The following is a 19,634-nucleotide window of genomic DNA, read 5'->3' as shown; positions in this document are numbered from 1 at the left end:
GGTGGGTTCTAGCTGGTAGTGTTGCAACTCAGTTGTTTGTTGGCAAATAGTCTTTCTGCATGCCTTATTGGGTTTTTTTTGTTTTTTTTTCATATTCTAACTACTTTTATTTTTAAAGTAAATTTCAGAGCAGTTTATACTGAAACCATTTTTTTTTAATATTCACAAACAGTAGTACAATTTATTAAATATTCATTTAAGGTGTTTATTTTTTATTATTTTTATATCATATGCATTTGTCGTCATATTAATTTACAGTTCATTCATCTTAGTTCATAACAGAGCACTCGAATATAGATTAAACAGATAAGTTATCTCATAATTTTTCTGAAATATAAATGCTTTCCCTCGTATCGCTTTACACAATTAAACAAAATTGTTTTAAAAATCAGGAAATAGTTAAAAGTGCAAATACACCATACAGCAAAGCACGTGGATATGCCACTAATGGCTGTTGATGATCCATTGTCAAAGCTGTTACAAATAGTTTTGAAGCAGATAAAGAACACCACAAAACTACAAGTATGGCGACAACTGTCCTCAAAGTACCTTTAAGAAACAAAAGTATTGAGGTTCCTGAAACTAGGTTACTGCTGCTTCCACCATAGGAAGCAGGCAGTAACCTAAAACACTAATGGTGCAGCCAACTGAAACTCTAGAACCACTCATTAAAATCAGCAATGCACACATTGCGAAACACCAATACCATAAATATATCCGAATTGCGTTTTTCCACTTAACAAAAGAAAACTTCCAAACGTCAAACATAACACGAGGGGTCCAGCTAAATCAGTTTCTTGAAGTATTTCAGCATTGGGTTCCTTAAAAGAATTCAATACTGTAAAAGTTTTTTGTAGTATGTGGTCAAAAATTAATGCCCAGCTCTTCTAATAATGGAGGTTCCTCTTCAAGGTCATCACTAGTGCCACTGAATGGAGAAGCTGTATCTGGTGTGAGAATACTACCAGAATATATGTTGAAGATGGCGATGCGAAATAAGGACCTGGTGCGACAGCGTATCCACTGGTATTTTGGGATGACATGTTATAGTCAAATGTACCAAATTGGGGATCAGCACCATATTCAGAAAAACCAAAATCATAGCTATATCCACCTGTATTTTAATTGCCCCATGCGTAATTGGCACCATAATAGCCTTGATTATGTAAAATTAAAATTAAAATATTCCTATTGAACTTTATATACAAACCAATACATCATAACCACATCATCAGCTTACCCACCATAATAATTCATCTGAGCTGCGCAAAAAGGCTGCAAGAGTAGCTCATGGTATCTTGTCAATGATATACAGGAATTTTCCTCTCAGGGATAAAGGGTTCATTGTCCTCTTGTATAAGGTAATGGTTAGACCACACTTTGGCAAATGGAAGACTACTGTTCAAATTGGAGCAGTATGGCATTAAGGGCAAGTTGCTACAATGGATAAAACGATGGTTGAGTGAGAGAAGACAGAGAGTTGTTTTCAATGGACACTGTTAGTGGAATCCTGGGGGATTCCGCTAACAGTGTCCCATTAAGAATGTTTCACTAATAACTAATTAGTGGAATCCCCCAGGGTTCGGTGTTGTGCCCATTGTTTTTTTTTTTCAGTATTTATCAATGATATTGATGAAGGTATATCATCTAATTTTGTCTAATTTTGCAGACGATACGAAGGTTGGCAGGATTGTTAATGACAGTAAGCAGTAAGAGGAAGGAGTTGGCAGGGTTGTTAATGACAGTAACTTTTTCCACATCCTGTTGCAGTAGTACACTACTGCAACAGGTACTACACTCAGGGTAGTGGAGAATGAAAAGAGCCTGATGGAAATTACGCAGTCGGATATGACGTTTTCTGAGCAGTGCAAAAAGGCTGGAAGAGTAGCTCATGGTGTCTTGTCAATGATATACAGGAATTTTCCTAGCAGGGATAAGGGAGTGATTGTCCCCTTGTATAACTTGACACCTCGAGTACCGTATACAGGTCTGGACGGCTCATTTTAGGAAAGATGTAGAGCTGCTGGAATGAGTACATAGAAGGGCAACGAGATTGGTGAGTGGTACAAAGGATTGGTGTTACGAAGAAAGGCTTAAGTTATGCAAATTACAGCTTCTGGAGACTAGGCACCTGCGAGCTGATCTAATTGAGATGTATAAGGCCTTGAATGTATTGAGCAAGCTCAATCCTAATGGGACTCTTCCTCTTACTCACATTACTCACCTGAGAGGGCATAAATTCAAATTGCGGAAAAACAATTGTAGAATAGATGTGCGGAAATTCGCCTTTAGCCAGCGGGTGGTTGGTAGTTGGAACAAACTTCCATCTGCTGTATTGGAGGTCAGCAACTTAAATAAGTTCAAGGCAGAACTAGACAAACATTTGGAATGAATTGATGAGTGAAATGGAAAGGGTTTTTTTTTTTTTTTTGGCTGATGCTGAATAAGCTTGCTTTCTTGCATCATTTCCCTTTACCAATGCTAATAATGCTAATAAGTTAGGTTCTCCTCTGTTTTTATGTAAATTATTTTCGTTCATATTATTTCATAAATGCACTAAAATTTTTTTAAAAATTGAAATAACACCAACGATAATAAAAGAAGCTATTTAAAAACTGGGTGCAGCCCTTGGATTTCTGTGAGCATTTGATTAGGCAGAGAATGGTCTGAGATGGTTAGTCTGTTGGGGAACGGGATGAATGTTGGGACCAATGCCATGGGAGAATGCCATTGACCAGTCAAAAATAATGGACTCTGATGTAATGCCAGTGAACATCTTTGCAATAAGCAGAAGTTTGCTATCTTCAACCGTGTTGACTGGCTCCTTTGCTCCAGTTCTTGCGACACTTCTGTGCAATGGGAGATGTCATTTGTAGGTGGGTCGGTGGTCCATTTTACCAACGAATAACTCGTAAAATCTACCACAAAAAGAACCAACGGGCATATTAGAAAAAAAATAATAATTATCGATTGCTCCTAAAAATTATCAAACTTCGAAACATGAATAGGCGTTGGCAAGAATTAATAGGGGTCCTCAGTTAAGGGTCGCTTACTGCTGTGCAACTTACATCGATCCTTTATGCTGCCAACTGGATTATCAAGTGGTTAGATGGCAATAAATGGTATTTCTCTTTGAGAGTGGATAGTAGAGTTTTCGGAGGAGTAAGGTTCAAAAGGAATTTAAAAGAAATCAAGGATCACTTGCACCTCCGATCAACTTCACATAGAGCTCTAAGGTTTCATCTCTTTGTCTTCGAGTCGCTATGGTTCAACTTTAAAGAGGCAATCAACGAAAGAAAGACATCAAAATAATGACAACGTAAATTTAAAAAATAAACGACCAAAGAAAATAACCACAAAGGAATGTAAAGGGACCGCTGTGATGCGCGCGAAATTAATGCTTATCGAAGGGTTGCTAATTAAATTTTGTTTCTCTTTCAGGAGGATTGTGGCGGCCCAGCTTCAGGTGATCACTTACCGAGAGTATCTCCCCAAAGTGATCGGACCGTACATGGACGTGTTCGACCTCTCAATCACCAAGACCTTCTACTCGAGTTACGACCCCACGTGTGACCCCACCATCACGAACGAGTTCGACATGGCCTACCGATTCGGACATTCCCTCATCCACGAAAACATCACCGAAGTTCTGAGCGACGGGCGCTTTCGAAACCTCCCAATGCGCGATCACTTCTTCAACGTGAGAGAAATTCACGCGGGGCGGATGGACGCCATCATGCGAGGTTTCATGATGTCCCGCTCTGACAGGTACGACGAATTTATGAATGTCGAAGTGACGAACCACCTCTTTCAAAACCCGCAGGTTAGGGATGGCTTTGATCTGGCAGCAATGAATATCCAGAGAGGAAGAGACCACGGTTTGCGCCCCTACGCCGATTATGTCCGTCTAATATTCAATCACCCCGTCGCCTCCATGAACGACTTGAGCCCGCTGATATCAATGGAGAAACTGAGAAAACTTGACAGAGCGTACAAGTAAGTGATCGAGACGCACTCTCGACTAATAACACAAAGCAAACATTGTCAGTTATAAAAACACTATTATCATTACGAATTTTTATTTCTTCGCGCTTTTTTGTTACGTACACTCTGTGACCTAAAGCATTTGGATATGGAACCGCTACTACGTGAGAACGGTGGCCAAATTGAAGAATCCAAAAGGAATCCAAAGACTTCAGGCCCATATCCATATGCCGCACCATCCTAAAAATACTTGAGAAAGCCACACAATCCAGTCTAGCTCAGTTTGTTCTGGAAAGCACTGTTTCCAGCACAAACCTTCCTGCTTGCGCACACGGTCAGATCCACCACCACCACCGCCAATTTGCTGGTACGACCCCCCCTCATCATAGCACACGTCTAACGAAGATAGACTGAATTCTCCAACTTGACAACACTCGCGGCAAGGCCTTTAAAGAGACTGGTATAGAGATTCAGCCAGGGTTACTCTCAGCTGGACAACACAGTAGGCTGCAGGTTCCAAAGTATGAATGAGGGTGAATGAATGACAACTGGAGCGAAACGGATGAGTGAACGTAAAGAAAAAAAAAAAGAAAGAAAGAAAGAATCTTTATATGACCTACCAAATATAAATACAGTAGTACATTGGTACGAGACAAATTCCCTTCACGGCAGAAAATGCCAGAGGATTTACATAAAAGAATATCCAAAATATAACAGAAAAGCTGAAATATAAAATGAAAGTCTGATCACTACATTTCTGTCAAGAGTCCTGTCAGTTGTAGTAAAACGTTCAGCTTAACACCACATCTACTGAAACAACCTATGCGAGATAAGTACTCGTTCAAATAATTACACACAATTGCGTACACAGTTGTTGACACAAAACTGTTGTGCGAAGCACACCGCAGTTTGTCTTCCATAAGCTTATCATCTTCTACAAGTATATCAGATTCAATTCCCATTTGTGATAAGCTGCGAATTGACTGCAACACTGGCTGATAAGAACCTGTCGGCCATCTTCGGTCTGTCAGCTATCATCCTCAGGGATTTCGTGCCTCTTAAGGCAGATGGTGGGATGTGCCACTCACATAGCTGCCAGAAGCAAGGCGAAGAGATCACGCCAGCCATCATAAAGGTGCGAATGTGAAAGGAAATGCTAGGAAAGGTGAGAGAATGATAATCTTTGACCTTGGGGATGAATGTGTGAGAAAGGATGAGTGCTAGAAGAGTAAATGTGGAAATTTGGGTGAAATTGGTAGTGCGAAAGTAAAGGACGAGGGTGAGTGTGTTGTTGAGCGAATGGCTGTGGAGTCTGAGTGCAATGGGCTGTGCGAATGAAAGGGTGAAAGAGCGTGTGCCTGGATGAGTGAATGATTGCGAGAGATGCTGTATGTGTTGAATATATAAATGTCGAAGGGAGAATGTAAAAGTATGATAGGAAGTTTATGTTTAATTTTTAGTTATATAAATGTGAGCATTAGTATATATAAATGTGAGCATTAGTATATATAAATGTGAGTACGTTTACATGTGAATGTGTATGTATAAATGCGAGTCATATAAATGTGTGTTTTTTGTTTCATTGTGTGATTAGATATGTAGATGAATATTCTCCCAATTATTATGTTTTTCGTGTCATTCAATCAGTTTGAGTTTACTTTAAATTATTTTCTTGTTTAATTGCTTAATTATATTGCTTCGGTTTAAATTGACTGCATACCCCCTAGTGTGAATGAGAATTATGGATGAATGGAGCAAAAAAAAAAAAAAAAAAGCATAAAGAATTTGTAAAATGTAAAAACTAGAAAAATGTGTCTTTGAAATGGAGGAAAAAAACTATAAAACATAAATGTAAAAAAAAAAAAAAATACAAAATAAAAATGGTGTGTGAGTGATTTATGGGCGAATGATATTAATTGCATGTTGTATTCCAGCCTCTGCACTGGACAGGCGGATTGCCATGGGAACCTTATAGGCGCAACGGCCATCTTTTGACACCATGCTGTTCGCTTTTCCTAGCCAGAATGGTGTGGGTTGCTGACACTGGCCACTTGGGCTAGCCCAGGCCAGTGTGGAACTACAGTGGCTGATGCGGACTCCATACCATAGGGATCCCTTTCGCTATGTTCTTTCATTCTTCCCACCTGGGCTAGTTGTGCCTCCTCCCCCCTTCCTGGATGGCTTCTATCCCATTTTCTCCTGGTGTCTGACCCCACTACCCTCTTTCACTTCTCTTCTCCCCGGACCAGAATGGGCATCCTGTTCCAGGGAACCTTTTACTCTCATCCCTTTCCAATGAGGCAGGCTCCTTTGCTACAGCCCCCTCCTCTTTTTCCTTTTATCCCTGGGCGCCTCCGTAGCCAGGTGGGAAGGAGCAGCAGTGCGTAGCACACGCTTCTTGATTAGACCGGATTTCGAACCCGTCACCACCAAATACGGAGGATGCGGAAAGGTCAGGGAATGACCACCGCATATCCCGGAGCAATATGGCCTTAGTTGCTAATGCTCCTAAAAACCAAATAACAACAACAACCTTTTATCCCACTTTTGTCTATCTCCCCCTATTTCCTTTCCAATAAAATTTTATTTATTTTTATTATTTATTTTATATTTTATCATTATTTTTTTTTTCTGGGCTCTTCCTGGAAGCCTAGGCTGTTCGCTGAACTTTGCTGAACCCAGGAGTTCGCTTCGCCAGAGCTATTCCCTTTTATGGCCTCTCCGAAGCGATAACGGAAACTGGAGATTGGTGGATAGAAGAACAACCTGCCCCACACTAATACCTCACAGAACACATACTCTGGTGTTATAAAGAGTATTGCATTCTACACAGTAACAACGCAGGGTTGGGAGAAACCCCCGATGCTCTCAGAATAAATATTGAAAAAAAAAAACTACTCTCCAATTGGCTTTAAATCACAGTTATTTACCAGAGTTGCATTCTTAACGCTTTCATATTTTGATTTCTTTTGCTCTGTTCACTCTCTCCATAGTCCTGAACAGGAGATTTGGAGTAAGTAATTCGGCGTAATTGAAATTGTTCTACTTTATATCGTTACGAATATACCGAATGAAAACTTTCATAAAAACTGAATATAAATCGTATAACTACATAATCACGAGTGAAGCATCTCAACCAAGAAAGGCAGAAATAAGAAAGACGAGATAAGGAAATGCGTCTGAAATTCTTTCTCAAGTTACATCCATACAAAGGAAATCAGGACTGATGAAACCTGCCACCATTACACGGAATAAAACCAAAGGTAGTAGTAGTGGTGTGTGATTCAAGAAAGCAAGCTTATGTAGCATCAGCCAAAAAAAAAAAAAAAAAAAAAAAGACCATTATACACACACACACATCCATTCCCTTTAAAAGTTTGTCCAGTTTTTCCTTGAATTTATTCAACCTATCAACTTCCACAACGACAGATGGAAGTTTGTTCCAGCAATTAACCACCCGCTGGCTAAAGGCAAATTTCCGCACAATCTATTCTACAACTGTTTTTCCTCGATTTGAGTTTAAGATCCCTCAAGTTCTTAATCTCAGCAAGTGGAAGAATCCCATCAGAATTCAGCGTGCTCAACCCATTCAAGGCCTTATATACCTCAATCAGATCACCGCGCAGGTGCCTAGTCTCCAGCCACTGCAATTTGCAGAACTTAAGCCTGTCTTGGTAAGAGGATCCCTTCATTCCCCTCACCAATCTTGTTGCCCTTCTCTGTACACGCTCAAGCAAATCTACATCCTTCCTAAAATGAGGCCTCTTGACCTGTACTCAGTACTCAGTGCGTTGGCCTGACCATTGCCTTATACAGAGGGACAATCACCTCCTCTTCCCTGCTAGCAAAATTCCTATATATCATTGACAAAACCCTATGACCTGCCCTGGCAGCCTGTCTCTTTGCATTGCTCAGAAAACTTCATATCTGAATGCAAAATTACCCCCAGGTCTCTTTCATTTTCTACCACCTTAAGTGTAGTACCACACAGTTGGTACGTTTCTCTGGGGTTACTTCTACCCATATGCAGTACTTTCCATTTGTCAAGGTTAAACTTCAGTTGCCACTTCTCAATCCATATCAGAACCGGTGCACAGAACTTTTTGAAGCGACAAACAAGCAAGTAGTTGGAGGGCCGACCTGCAGCGAGACGATCGCTTTCGAATACCTTCTTCCACGGGTAAGTGGAGCTACGTGAGAATATTTTATGACCACGTCAGGTAACGAGCATAATGGAGGCGAAAAGGAAAAGAAAGAGAATGGAAGAAAATTGCCGCTTCTCGTTGAAAAGAAAACGTGGAAAGGAAACGATATTTAGAAAAGGGATGCGGAATACGAAGAAAAGATCGAAGTCTTCACTAGGATATCCGGATGCTTGACTAGTTGAGGTCCTGATTATCGAACTTAAGTTCGAAGAGGGGAGGGGTGGTGGTTAATATATGTACTTCTTTATTACGAAACGAAATATTGTAAGGCACACGCTGAAAGTTCCACTTTCAGAAAAGATTGCAGGTCTGTAAACTTGAATTGATCATTTTGTTGATGTTACCGCCAAGGCTTCCCTCATTGCGCAGTCAGTTCAAGTGTTTTGCTACCGGGAATTTCCAGAGTTTGGCGAACCAGACTGCTTTATCGAGTACTCTGGAGCTTCATCGAGTGCTCTGGTGACATTAAACTCTGGCAACTGTCCTGGAGGGCCTAAGAAATGTGCAGCTAATTCAGTGTCTTTTGCAGTTACTTTTGACGTTCTTTGGTGCTCTTACAATCTACAGTGAAGTGAAGTCGTAGTATGATTTTTCTCTTTTTCTCTTATATTCTTTTCCTTTTTTTTTTGGTTTCACAGTTTTCTAAGTATTGAATATACTATATATACGAATATATATAATAATTTTATATAATTTTTATTTTATACCTTATTCTAATTTATATGATAATATATATAATAATATATAGGTATGAATATGTCATTTAAACTTAGTGAAATGATTTGTCTTAGTTTTGCGAAAGGTTATTTCATATTCTGCGAGGTGCCGCTTGCGAGAATAAATATTTTGTTCGCCAAATTTCAAACGCACGCAACACCTTAATTAAGTCGAGTTTGGCTGTTCACGTGTACAGTCAACGAGTCAACGTTTCGTGATCGGTGGGAGAAAGTACTGCGCACCACACTGAGCGAATTGGAGCAGAGTGAGAAAGAAAAAGGCGTCATTGGCAATGAAGATTTTACAACGCAACTTCATCAAAATTCGCAGCGGAGCCGAAAAGATTGCAATTTTTATTCAAAGATAATGACGAAAATTAACCGGGTCTAATTCCGTTTTGCGAGAGTTATTTTAATTTTGTTCTTGTTTCGATAAATTATTTGAATTAATTTTCTTTTTGTAGAATTTATATCGTTTTAATGTTTCATCGTGTATTCTTTGAAATCCAAAACTTTTGCACCGTGCTGCTGGCGCCCATGCTTGAGAGACGATAAGACTTTTCTATAAGTTCTGAACGGTGCAAGAACAGCGTGTCCGTATCATAACTGCTATCTTCAAGATAAAACACCACGTACCACCCCACTTTCTGCTTAATTTTTTTTTACAAGGTGACGAATAACAATTAGGACTCGCTCGATGTTAAATAAATGCAGAAAAAGAAATGAAAGATTTCTTTTTCTGCATTTATTTGAAATGAAAGATAGCGGAATAGACACTTCTTTCAACCCTGGGACGGGGGTGAAATGGAGTGGTGGTATCCTCGTTGGAGTTGAAGAGCACAATGGCTTTCGCATCCCTCATTTCTAAATACGGTTAAAAACTAATGTATAAAAACATGTTTCGGTGGTTCCGAATACATCAATTGACTAATCATATTGTTCAAATCTTTTTCAGACACGTGGATGACATTGATCTGTTCAGTGGGATGATATCAGAAACGCCTCTGCCAGGAGCAGTGGTCGGCCCCTTATGCGCTTCTATGATTGGCATGCAGTTTAAAAACCTGAAATATTGCGACAGACACTTCTTCACACATGGTGGAATGTCAAACTCTTTCACGACAGGCAAGTGATTTCTCTCTCTCTCTCTCTCTCTCTCTCTCTGTTCTTACTAAGAGTAAGAACATTTGCATATGCACTTGCAGTTTTCGGACCGACCTAAGGCTGCCTCGATAGCATCAGCAAATATTCTTGCACCCTTTCTATTTAAGTGTATCCCATCCCTGTATAAGCAGTCTTTCCTGTTAACAACGGTGACGGTATTGTCACCATCATCCTCCCCACACCAAGTGGAAAAAGGCCTGGGTTAAAATCTTATCAATGACAAAAGGAACTTTAATGGCTTTTTTCACTCCGTGTTCTTGGTGATCCCAATAAATAGAAAGAAAAAAGCGTCCCATGTGTTAGAAATTTCGACTTCAATATAGTAGGTGGTAGATGACTTTCATCAACCGGTGAAATACCACCACTTTGCTTATTGGAGGCTTGAAGTGGTGAAACCCATGTTTAATCTCTAGAGCAAAGTTTCCGGCATCCCCCGCCTCCCCCATACTTCTTCAACCCATGCACGGTACTAAGTACTATAGGTTTTGATACCTTTCGTGTTTGAGGTTTTCATTAAAAAAAAAAAAAAAAAACCAAGGAGTTTTCAGATTCTTTTGGTAGATTTTAAATCTTTTATTTCACATCTCCAGTTCATGGGGACCTCCCTTGAGTCCAAGGTTGCTCTCATAATCATGGCTAAGGGCCTGCTTACACCCTTTGCTGCCTCCTTTAATATAAGTGGATAGATCCCATCCACCCCACGTGTCTTTCTTATGTTTAACTTCGACAATTTCTCCTCTACTTTGCTCTGTTATAAAATCATTTAACTCCCTGTTAGAGTTTGTTCTGTCCTCAACTTCTGTACAGAATTCCTTATGTGTGAATGTAGATACAAAATACTCATTCAGTTTGTTATTTGTGTTTCTCGTCTATCTACCTGAGCAGAACCATTGATATCAAGTGGACCAATCTGACTCATCCCCTTCCTTCTAAAGTTTACATAAGTAAAGAAGTCTTTACTGTTTTTCTTTACATTCTTTGCCAAAGATTTCTCGTAATCTGCCTTTGCTTGCCTAGCCTCCATATTTAGGAGCAAAAATGGAGCTAAAACAGAAATTTCCATTTATACTGTGTGGAAAGGGGATGTGACAACTTCAATGTAACTTTTATTGCTGCCAAGAAATCAGCACAACAGCTGAAAGTGGATCTTGCATTTCTTGTGGTCGTGTATGGATTTTCTCTCATAATGCATATCCACATGTCAATGGGCACGACTATCACCAGCTTGCCATACGTGTTAGAACTCGATGTAATGGCTTCACTCTAGCAAATATAAGAGGAAGTATTCAGGGATGCTCCCAAGATTTTTTGAAGGGAGAGACGAAACAAGTGTTCTGGAGAATCATAGTTAGATGGTTTTATCATTATTATCAGTGTTCTGTTAGCGTGCACACTGCGAGTAACAAAATTGAGGATGCGTATTTTGCATTTCAGATCAACTTAATGAGCTGAAGAAAACCACATTGGCCCTCGTCATGTGCAATAATGGTGACAACATAGAGAACATCATGCCGGCTGTTTTTTTGGATCCGAGCCAACAGTAAGTAACCCTTATAGTTTGTAGTCAACAAAAAAAAAATTCTTGAAATCCAAATTGGTTTCTTTTGTAAACTTGTTTAAAAGTTAACGGTTTGTTTGCATTGTTTGGAAGAATTGGCAAGGCAACGAAAGCTATAATGGTAATAGTATTTGCCAAATAGTTGCAAGGAAGCCACATGCTTTATTATTATTATTATTGTGCATATGGTGCAAGAAAACCTGAGGCTTATGCTGCACCAGCCAAAAAATTTCTGAACTGAGAATTTATGGAGAGGGAGAGAGAGAGAGAGAGAGAGAGAGAGAGAGAGAGAGAGAGAAATAAAAGGGAATCACCAAGGAAGAGAAGAAGGATGATGTCCAGCTGAGAACCCTGGGTGTGCCAAGCCTATACTCACCAGATGTGAACCCCTGGGGTTCGCTGCAAATAAGGTATTGTCTGGTAATTGCATGTGTTATAGACTCTCTGCCTGCTTTACAGAATGAAAAAACCTCAGATAGTGAAGAAAACCTCATCTTGAGAAACTTGGCTCGAACAGCTTTTTAGCAAGTTCCTGTTGTCGCTAATGGGATCTCCGGTTTGGTAGCGAAATCAGGCTTTTCCAAAGAAAAGGTGTGGCTGTATTGCTTAGAAGGAAAAACAATTTGACTGCCTTAAAAATATATTTAATACGATGAAAATCATTTCAAACATCTAATTTTTTCATACATCTCGTGCATAAATCACAATGTACACGTTAATTATGCACGTGGTACACAAAATACTGTATATGGAAATATATGGTGTTTTTAAATATAACGTATGGAAAGATAATTTGAATATAATTTTAATACAACGTTTCCGCATATATTAGTATTCATAGCGGCAAACAATGCGAGGAAGCGAGCTTATATTGAATGAAAAAAGAAAAAAACTGCCCGCGTCATTTGTCCTTCCCTCCAACGATCTGTACACCCCATCCCCAAATCATCTCGAACCTCCACAATAACAGATGCGAGTCTCTCCCAACAGTCCGTTACTCTCTTTGACTGAAATAAAATTTTCGCGCACCAGATGTGATGTTAAGATTACCGCAGATGTTTTTTAAATACTCAGATTCTTTCTGCGACGAGTGTCACTGACGATCATATTTGCGTCAAAAGCTCCATTAATTTTTTATAAAAACTTTCACGAGCACATTTGAAGACATATTGTAAGATGTAAAATCTTACATGTTATTATTTTAGAAAAAAAAAGTGAGATTTATTTAAAACATAGGAAATAGCAAAATAAGACAGTAAACATTAGCAGTCACTAATATTATTCTAGGTCACTCACAAGGAATTGAAAATTAGACAAGGTTGAATTAGAGAAGGGAGCGGTAAGCTATTAGCAATTAGGGGTACATTTCAGTTCCCACCATGGCAGAGATTACTGGCGTGCAGGTGCGAATAACTATGGCTCCGAAGGACAAAGAGTTGTAGACTGACCATTGTCGGACATCCCTTTGTCCGGTGACACCGAGATATCAGCCAGGTATTTGCGTCTGACTGTCGGCGATGGCAAGGTCGTTAGAGCATGTAAAATAAATCTTCTAAGTTTAACGAGGGGTGGCGAAGGCGACGGCGAACTTCAAAGCGGCGGATTGCCTGGGAAAAATTTGGAAATTTATTAAAATGAGCTCTGAATATACAGCTTGAGAAATTTTAAAGGACGAATAGGAAATGATGAAAGTTGACAAAATGAGAAGATTGGGTCAACTCAGAAAAAAGGCGGGCAGGAATTATGAGGGGCATTGCCGAATTCAAAGTAACAAAAAGTCAGTGAGCAGGGGGAAAACGAAGATCAGTTCCCTCAGTTGAGCGTTATATGGGTGGTTATGAAAATGTGAGTTAAACACAGATCCAGCAGTTGAGCTTTATGTGGTGGTTATGAAGATGGGTTAGAAAAGTCAGATCCAGCAGTTGAGCTTTATGTGGGCGGTTATGAAGATGAGTTAGAAACAGTGAGAACCCCGAGCTGAGTATGTGGGGGTGTGTGGAAAGTAAGTTAAGGAAAAGTTAGTGGAGTTTCATAATAGAAGAGAACAGTCGAGTCAGTCCGTCATCGGAAGGCAAGGGTAGTGGCCAGTATGCAAATAATCTATCCGTCATCGGAAGGCAAGGGTAGTGGCCCTTATGCAAATAAGTCTAGTCCGTCATCGGAGGAAGGCAAGGGTAGTGGCCCGTATGCAGATAAATGAAGTGTAAGGAGAATAAGCCTGTCCGTCGTCTAAAGGCAAGGGTAGTAGCCCGTATGCAAACGACTGAAGTGTATGAAGAAATAAACCTGTCCGTAATAGGAAGGTAATGAAAGTGGCCAGCGTGAGAATAAGTAGAGTAAGGAGAAAAATAACCCTAGCTCATCATAAGAAGGCAGTGATAAAGGCCAAGGAAAGAAATAACCCTAGTCCATCATCTGAAGGCAGTGATAAAGGCCAAGGAAAGAAATAACCCTAGTCCATCATCTGAAGGCAGTGATAAAGGCCAAGGAAAGAAATAACCCTAGTCCATCATCTGAAGGCAGTGATAAAGGCAAGACGCAGATAAGTGAGCTGAGAAGATAAAGTTGTAATTCCTAGTCCGCCAGAATAGCTGAACCGAAGGTTAAGTAGCAGTATCGAAGACGAGCCCATAAATTCCTAAAAGACACAATGTTGCCCTGTCCAGACGTAGACTGCAGCCCATGGAGAAACTTGAAGTTCTGAGATGAATGCAGTTGGTAAACGATGATGCCACTCCCAGACAAGAAGCTGAAGGCCCCAAAACGGAGAAATCCGATTCGTAAAATTAAGTAAGTGACTAGTTATATAGTATTCTCCCTCACAAATAAGGGACTGTTGGAACTCTAATATCAGATTAGTATAATGTTTAGAAAGATGTTAAGGGAAGGCTATACAAAGATATAAATATATACATAAATATAGAGATAAGTCAGATGATAGTTTTGGGTTTTGATTAATGTATAATTAAACATATGTAGAAAGGCAAAGGAGAGAAATTTGATATTTGTTATTAGTTATTGTCTAACATATAGGTATGAGATATTTTGGAAGGCAAGGGTAGAGAAATACAGAGAAAGAAATAGCCTTATGAATGTAGCTAACCCTTGGGACCAGCATTAGTCCAGAAATTGATGTCAAATGTACTATCTGTCTTGATTAAAGAAAGTTGTGAAATTATATTCCCCAAGACAAAATGGGGTACTAATTAAAACGAAAGTTAAGAGTGAAATTCCTAAATCAATACATAAGGTAAGAATTTGATTTAAAGTGTGCGAAAAGGAAAAAAATTATTTTCAATTTTTTGTGCGCTATAATTGAAATATAAAGTATATTTTTGAAACATATTAAAATTATATATAAAATATCCTAATTAAGTGAGGAAAAGGTCCGAAATCTGGGTCACGTATATAGGACATGCAGATTGATAGATTTAGATGCGCTTCATAGATTTAGCTAAATTTTTTATAGAATGCATTGTCAAACGAATTAAGAATATGTACAAAGTTTCAGCCTTCTATCTCTATTAGAATTGACTGAAAAAGTGATCGGCAGATTTGATGACAGAGGCAGTGACTGAATATAAAAGAAAATGGCGCCTCCTATTTCGCCTATTCGTTAACTCCAATAGTTATTATCATTATTAGCCATATGGTGCAAGAAAGCCTGAGGCTTATGCTGCACCGACCAAAAAAAAAGTTTTCGAGTACCCTGAGAGAGAGAGAGAGAGAGAGAGAGAGAGAGAGAGAGAGAGAGAGAGAGAGAGAGAGAGAGAGAGAGAGAGAGAGAGAAGTTGAAAGGAATCACCAAGAAAGAGAAGAATGATGATATCCAGCTCAGGACCCTGGTCATACCAGATGTGAGCCCCTGGGGTTAAAAACTTTGTCTAGTTCTTGCTATAATGTATTTAAATTATCAAGTTACCCCCAACACAGCCCATGTGTTTACTTGTTCCATGATGACTCCCAGCAGCTCTTGAAATCCCCAGCGACTTGCCTTTTAGGCTGCTCATTCCAATAGAAGCAGTGCAAGAATGACTTTTGCTTCTGTCTGCGACTAAAGTTAATCTTTTAGTCTGTGAATCTCCCCAAACTAGCAGTTTTCTGACCCACCTAACACTGCCTCGATAGCATCAGGAAATATTCTTGCACCCTTTCTATTTAAGTGTATCCCATCCCTGTAGAAGCAGTCTCTTCTGTTAACAAGAATTTTAAAGCATTATTCCTAGTAAGTTCAAATTACTAGAGAGCAAATTAGTAGAGTGTGAGATGCAAAAATTCAAATTATCAAGTGTGTACTGCATTGCTAAATATAGTAGACACTTGAACCGAATTTTAGAATCTGATTTTATTTCTAATGTTACCATAAATAATTTTAATTAATCCACTCAACCGATAAATTTAATTAATCCACTCAACAAAGATAGTCTCATCAGTGCCACAATAAAGGAAAGTTCAACTCGATTCACTTAGGGTTTAATCAATATGAAAATAATATCTTTCTATACACATTAAAATCGTCTTTCTCCTAGTGATATTTATTCAGCCAATGGGAGAAGAAAGATGCGGGTTACGTGGAAATACGTAACAAATACTAAAATACACAGTAAAACAAGCTTCTGTTTAAGTTGGGTCACGCGCTATATTTATCTAACCTGACCACTCGGTACCATTCTTGATTTCCATATGTAACCTACTGTTTCCTGAAAAAGGCCTCTGAGGTTGGGAAAATTCATATTTTAGCATTAAATCAGATCACACACCAACCATAAGAGTAAGTATTTACTGTAACTAAAATATTTACATATTAAAATAAATAAATAAATATTTACAAAAACTGCTATTATATTAAATTAAATTATATCTTGGACCGAGCGCATGGGTTCTGGAACCGTAAATGGCTCGAGAGCCTACGAATCTGTTCATCCGACCACAATATTATGAATAGGGACAGAGGTATGCGTATGCATCCTCTGTTTGAAACTATCATCCTAAGTACGGATGAATGGTTTTGCTTAACACGTTCCCGAGCTATTTCCGCTTCCAGTTCAGACCATGCGCCGACTGCACCACGTGTATAGGTACCGTGAGCCTGTTATATATGGACGTGCTGCAGGAAGTTTTGTTACTGCTGAAGAAGGAGGCGGATGCCTCCGAAAACTCCAGAGATTTTTATCGTTTTAATCCGGTTTATTTTAGTGTATTTTATTTCAAGGATTTTATCACGGTTTGAATGTTTTATATGTATATAATTTAATTTAATATAATAGCAGTTTTTGTAAATATTTATTTATTTATTTTAATATGTAAATATTTTAGTTACAGTAAATACATACTCTTATGGTTGGTGTGTGATCTGATTTAATGCTAAAAAATGTAACCTACTGTATTTATTTGAATACACTAAATGCAACAAAGCGTAATATTTTAAGAGTTTAAGATTCTATAGGTATATAATATCGGTGTAGATACACCAGAGACAACTCTTAAAGTAGTGTGAAAGGCATCCACCAATGAAAAGCTAACTAGCTTTGAAACGGTGCCAACTGGGTGATAGCGCCCATCGAGATTAAGTGACAATAGTCTTCTCTATTGGTGAAGCATTATTTATTCAATTCCATAACGAGTTACCAACTATTGCCCTAAGGTAGGACAATAGTTGGTAACTCGTTATGGAGGATGAACACAATATGAGATACAGATGAAATGATGCCTTTCACACTCTGATCGAGTTTTTCTTTATGAGTTGTCTATGGTGTATCTACACCGATATTATATAGATATAGTAACGTATTTATGTATTCATAGCTCAGGAAGAGACGCACACAGATCGAAAGCCACTGTAAGTATTTTATTTTATTTTATCAAAAGAAGGGAGAACAGCGAGCAGGGGGGAAATTCCCCTAGTTAATATTCATTTTAATAACACATTCATTAGTTAAAATATTCATTTTAATAACACATTCATTAGTTAAAATATTCATTTTAATAACGATATTAAAAAATTATTGGGGTATTGTCAAAATGAAAGCCCTAATTTGTATTTCTTCAGGAATATGGTGCCTTGCAGCAAAATTGGCAGCATGGACTTCAGCCCATGGAAAGATACTACGAACGTAATCCAAAATATGGCAATTGGCTGAAATGCAGATCACAGGATTTAGATGTTTCGATATATGTTACATATATTTTGAATGGTATACGTCTGTAAAATTTCCTTAACATTAATATCTTTTTTTCTTTTTTTTTTCTTCCCTGTTTGAGTATAATGTATTTTCATTTATTTTAAGTGATGCTGTGAATAGAAAATAACTTCATTTTCAATCTAGACACGAAGCATTGTAATATGATGTAATTCAACTCTAATAATCATACCAAGATGTATTTTAAAAAACTTTCTGAAAAAATAAAATCATTTTTAATTGAATTTAATCTAGTGTGATAAGATATTGAAGATGGCGTGTTTGTCTTTATTCATTAAAGAATCCATATAGCAAATTTTAAGAATGTCATACAGAATATGGTATATAGAATTATTCTCTCTGTTACCCTAAAAAAGTCCTAAAGCTGCGTATAAAAAGGCTTTCTTAAAGGGACACGCGTTTTGCTTCTGCTTTGGTAATTTTGCTGCTACGAAGCAACAACAAGATTGCCATCTCGGAAGGAGGGCCTGGCTAGTTGAAATTAGTTTACCCCGGTTCTTAAAGAGCACAGGGCAGTCATTCATGAATCTGATGAGGAAAAAAAATTGTTCCGCTAGTGATAAGGCACCTCCATAGCCAGATGGGCACGATCAGCAGTGCATAACACACGCTTCTTGATTAGACCGGGGTTCGAGCGCGTGACCATCAAATACGGAGGATGCAGAAAGGTCAGGGAATGACCACCGCATATCCCGGAGCAATATGGCCTTAGTTGCTAATGCTCCTAATAACAAACAAACTAATGATAAAAATACAATCTTTTTGTTTTGTTGGATGACTGCTAGAAAGCAGCATTATCCATCTTTCCCACAGATTCCTCATATTCCATTAGAGTTCAAAATTCCACCAAAGTTGTTGTACTAAAAATTCTTTTGATACTTAATTTTCCAACAAAACTAGTAATAAGTAATTGCCAAAATAAACAACATTTCTAATAGTATCATCATATAAGACATACAGTTGAAGCTCTATATAATGACCCCCCTGGGGGAATGAGAAATTGGCCAGGGCCAACCACATAGTCGTTGTTATTTGGAACATTAGCAACTAAGGCCATATTGCTCGGGGGATATGCGGTGGTCATTCCCTGACCTTTCTGCATCCTCTGTATTTCGTAGTAACGGGCTCGAACCCAGGTCTAATCAAGAAGCGTGTGCTACGCACTGCTGCTCCTGCCAACCTGGCTGCGGAGGCACCCAACCACATAAGATGTTATAACACGTGGGATGTTAAAAAAAGGGTTACTATAAAGAGCTTCAACTGTATATCTTATATATATAAAAGCTATTACTTTCATTTTGTTTTTCAATGTTGTGCATATTATGATTATTTACAGCTTAAGAAAACGCCTTTATTTTAGAGTAAGGTTGCACAACTTCGTCTCACTTTAGGAGCTGCATTGTACATTTAGTACCTATTCGCTGGTCACATTATAAAAAATAAATTTTTTTCAATATAAATAGCTTTTCTGTAATGAGCAGATCCAAGATCCACAAGGTTCAAATTCCATTTATTTAAATTTAATGTATTGCACTATTCTATACTGGAAATGGAAAAAAATTGTGAATTTTATTCTGACAAAAAATTATTTTCAAGAATTCAAGTGAAATAAAATACTAATTGATAGGTAAAAGTCTTAAAACTTGAATGAAAAGTTAGGGAGAAGAATCTCCTTCATCACAGTTATTTGTGTGTGTGTGTGTGTGTGTGTGTGTGTGTGTGTGTGTGTGTGTGTTTTTGTAATGGGCGGCACCTAGAACGGCAGTTCATCTCCGCCTCGTATCTCTGTGAAGAACAGTACCACTGT

The 19,634-nt window shown here is 38.5% G+C and overlaps 1 protein-coding gene and 1 pseudogene across 1 annotated transcript in view; one reads left to right on the top strand and one right to left on the bottom strand.

Annotated features, from left to right (window-relative positions):
- LOC150089104 (chorion peroxidase-like) overlaps positions 1-17,782 on the top strand; it is a 149,609-nt gene extending 131,827 nt beyond the window's left edge. The window contains exons 10-13 of the mRNA XM_090371062.1: positions 3,442-3,996; positions 9,861-10,030; positions 11,504-11,609; positions 17,677-17,782. Of these exons, the coding sequence (XP_090227188.1) occupies positions 3,442-3,996; positions 9,861-10,030; positions 11,504-11,609; positions 17,677-17,767 (922 nt within the window). The 3' untranslated portion in view covers positions 17,768-17,782. The remainder of the gene's footprint in view (positions 1-3,441; positions 3,997-9,860; positions 10,031-11,503; positions 11,610-17,676) is intronic.
- Positions 389-1,247, bottom strand: LOC150089105 (protein YIPF5 pseudogene; annotated as a pseudogene).
- Positions 17,783-19,634: the final 1,852 nt, after the last annotated feature.

Source organism: Mastigoproctus giganteus, chromosome 3, assembly GCF_048544385.1.
Source record: "Mastigoproctus giganteus isolate SK-2022 chromosome 3, ASM4854438v1, whole genome shotgun sequence".
Classification (NCBI taxonomy): domain Eukaryota; kingdom Metazoa; phylum Arthropoda; class Arachnida; order Uropygi; family Thelyphonidae; genus Mastigoproctus; species Mastigoproctus giganteus.
The sequence above is the reverse complement of the archived record's forward strand: the minus strand, read 5'-3'. Positions and strand labels throughout refer to the sequence as shown.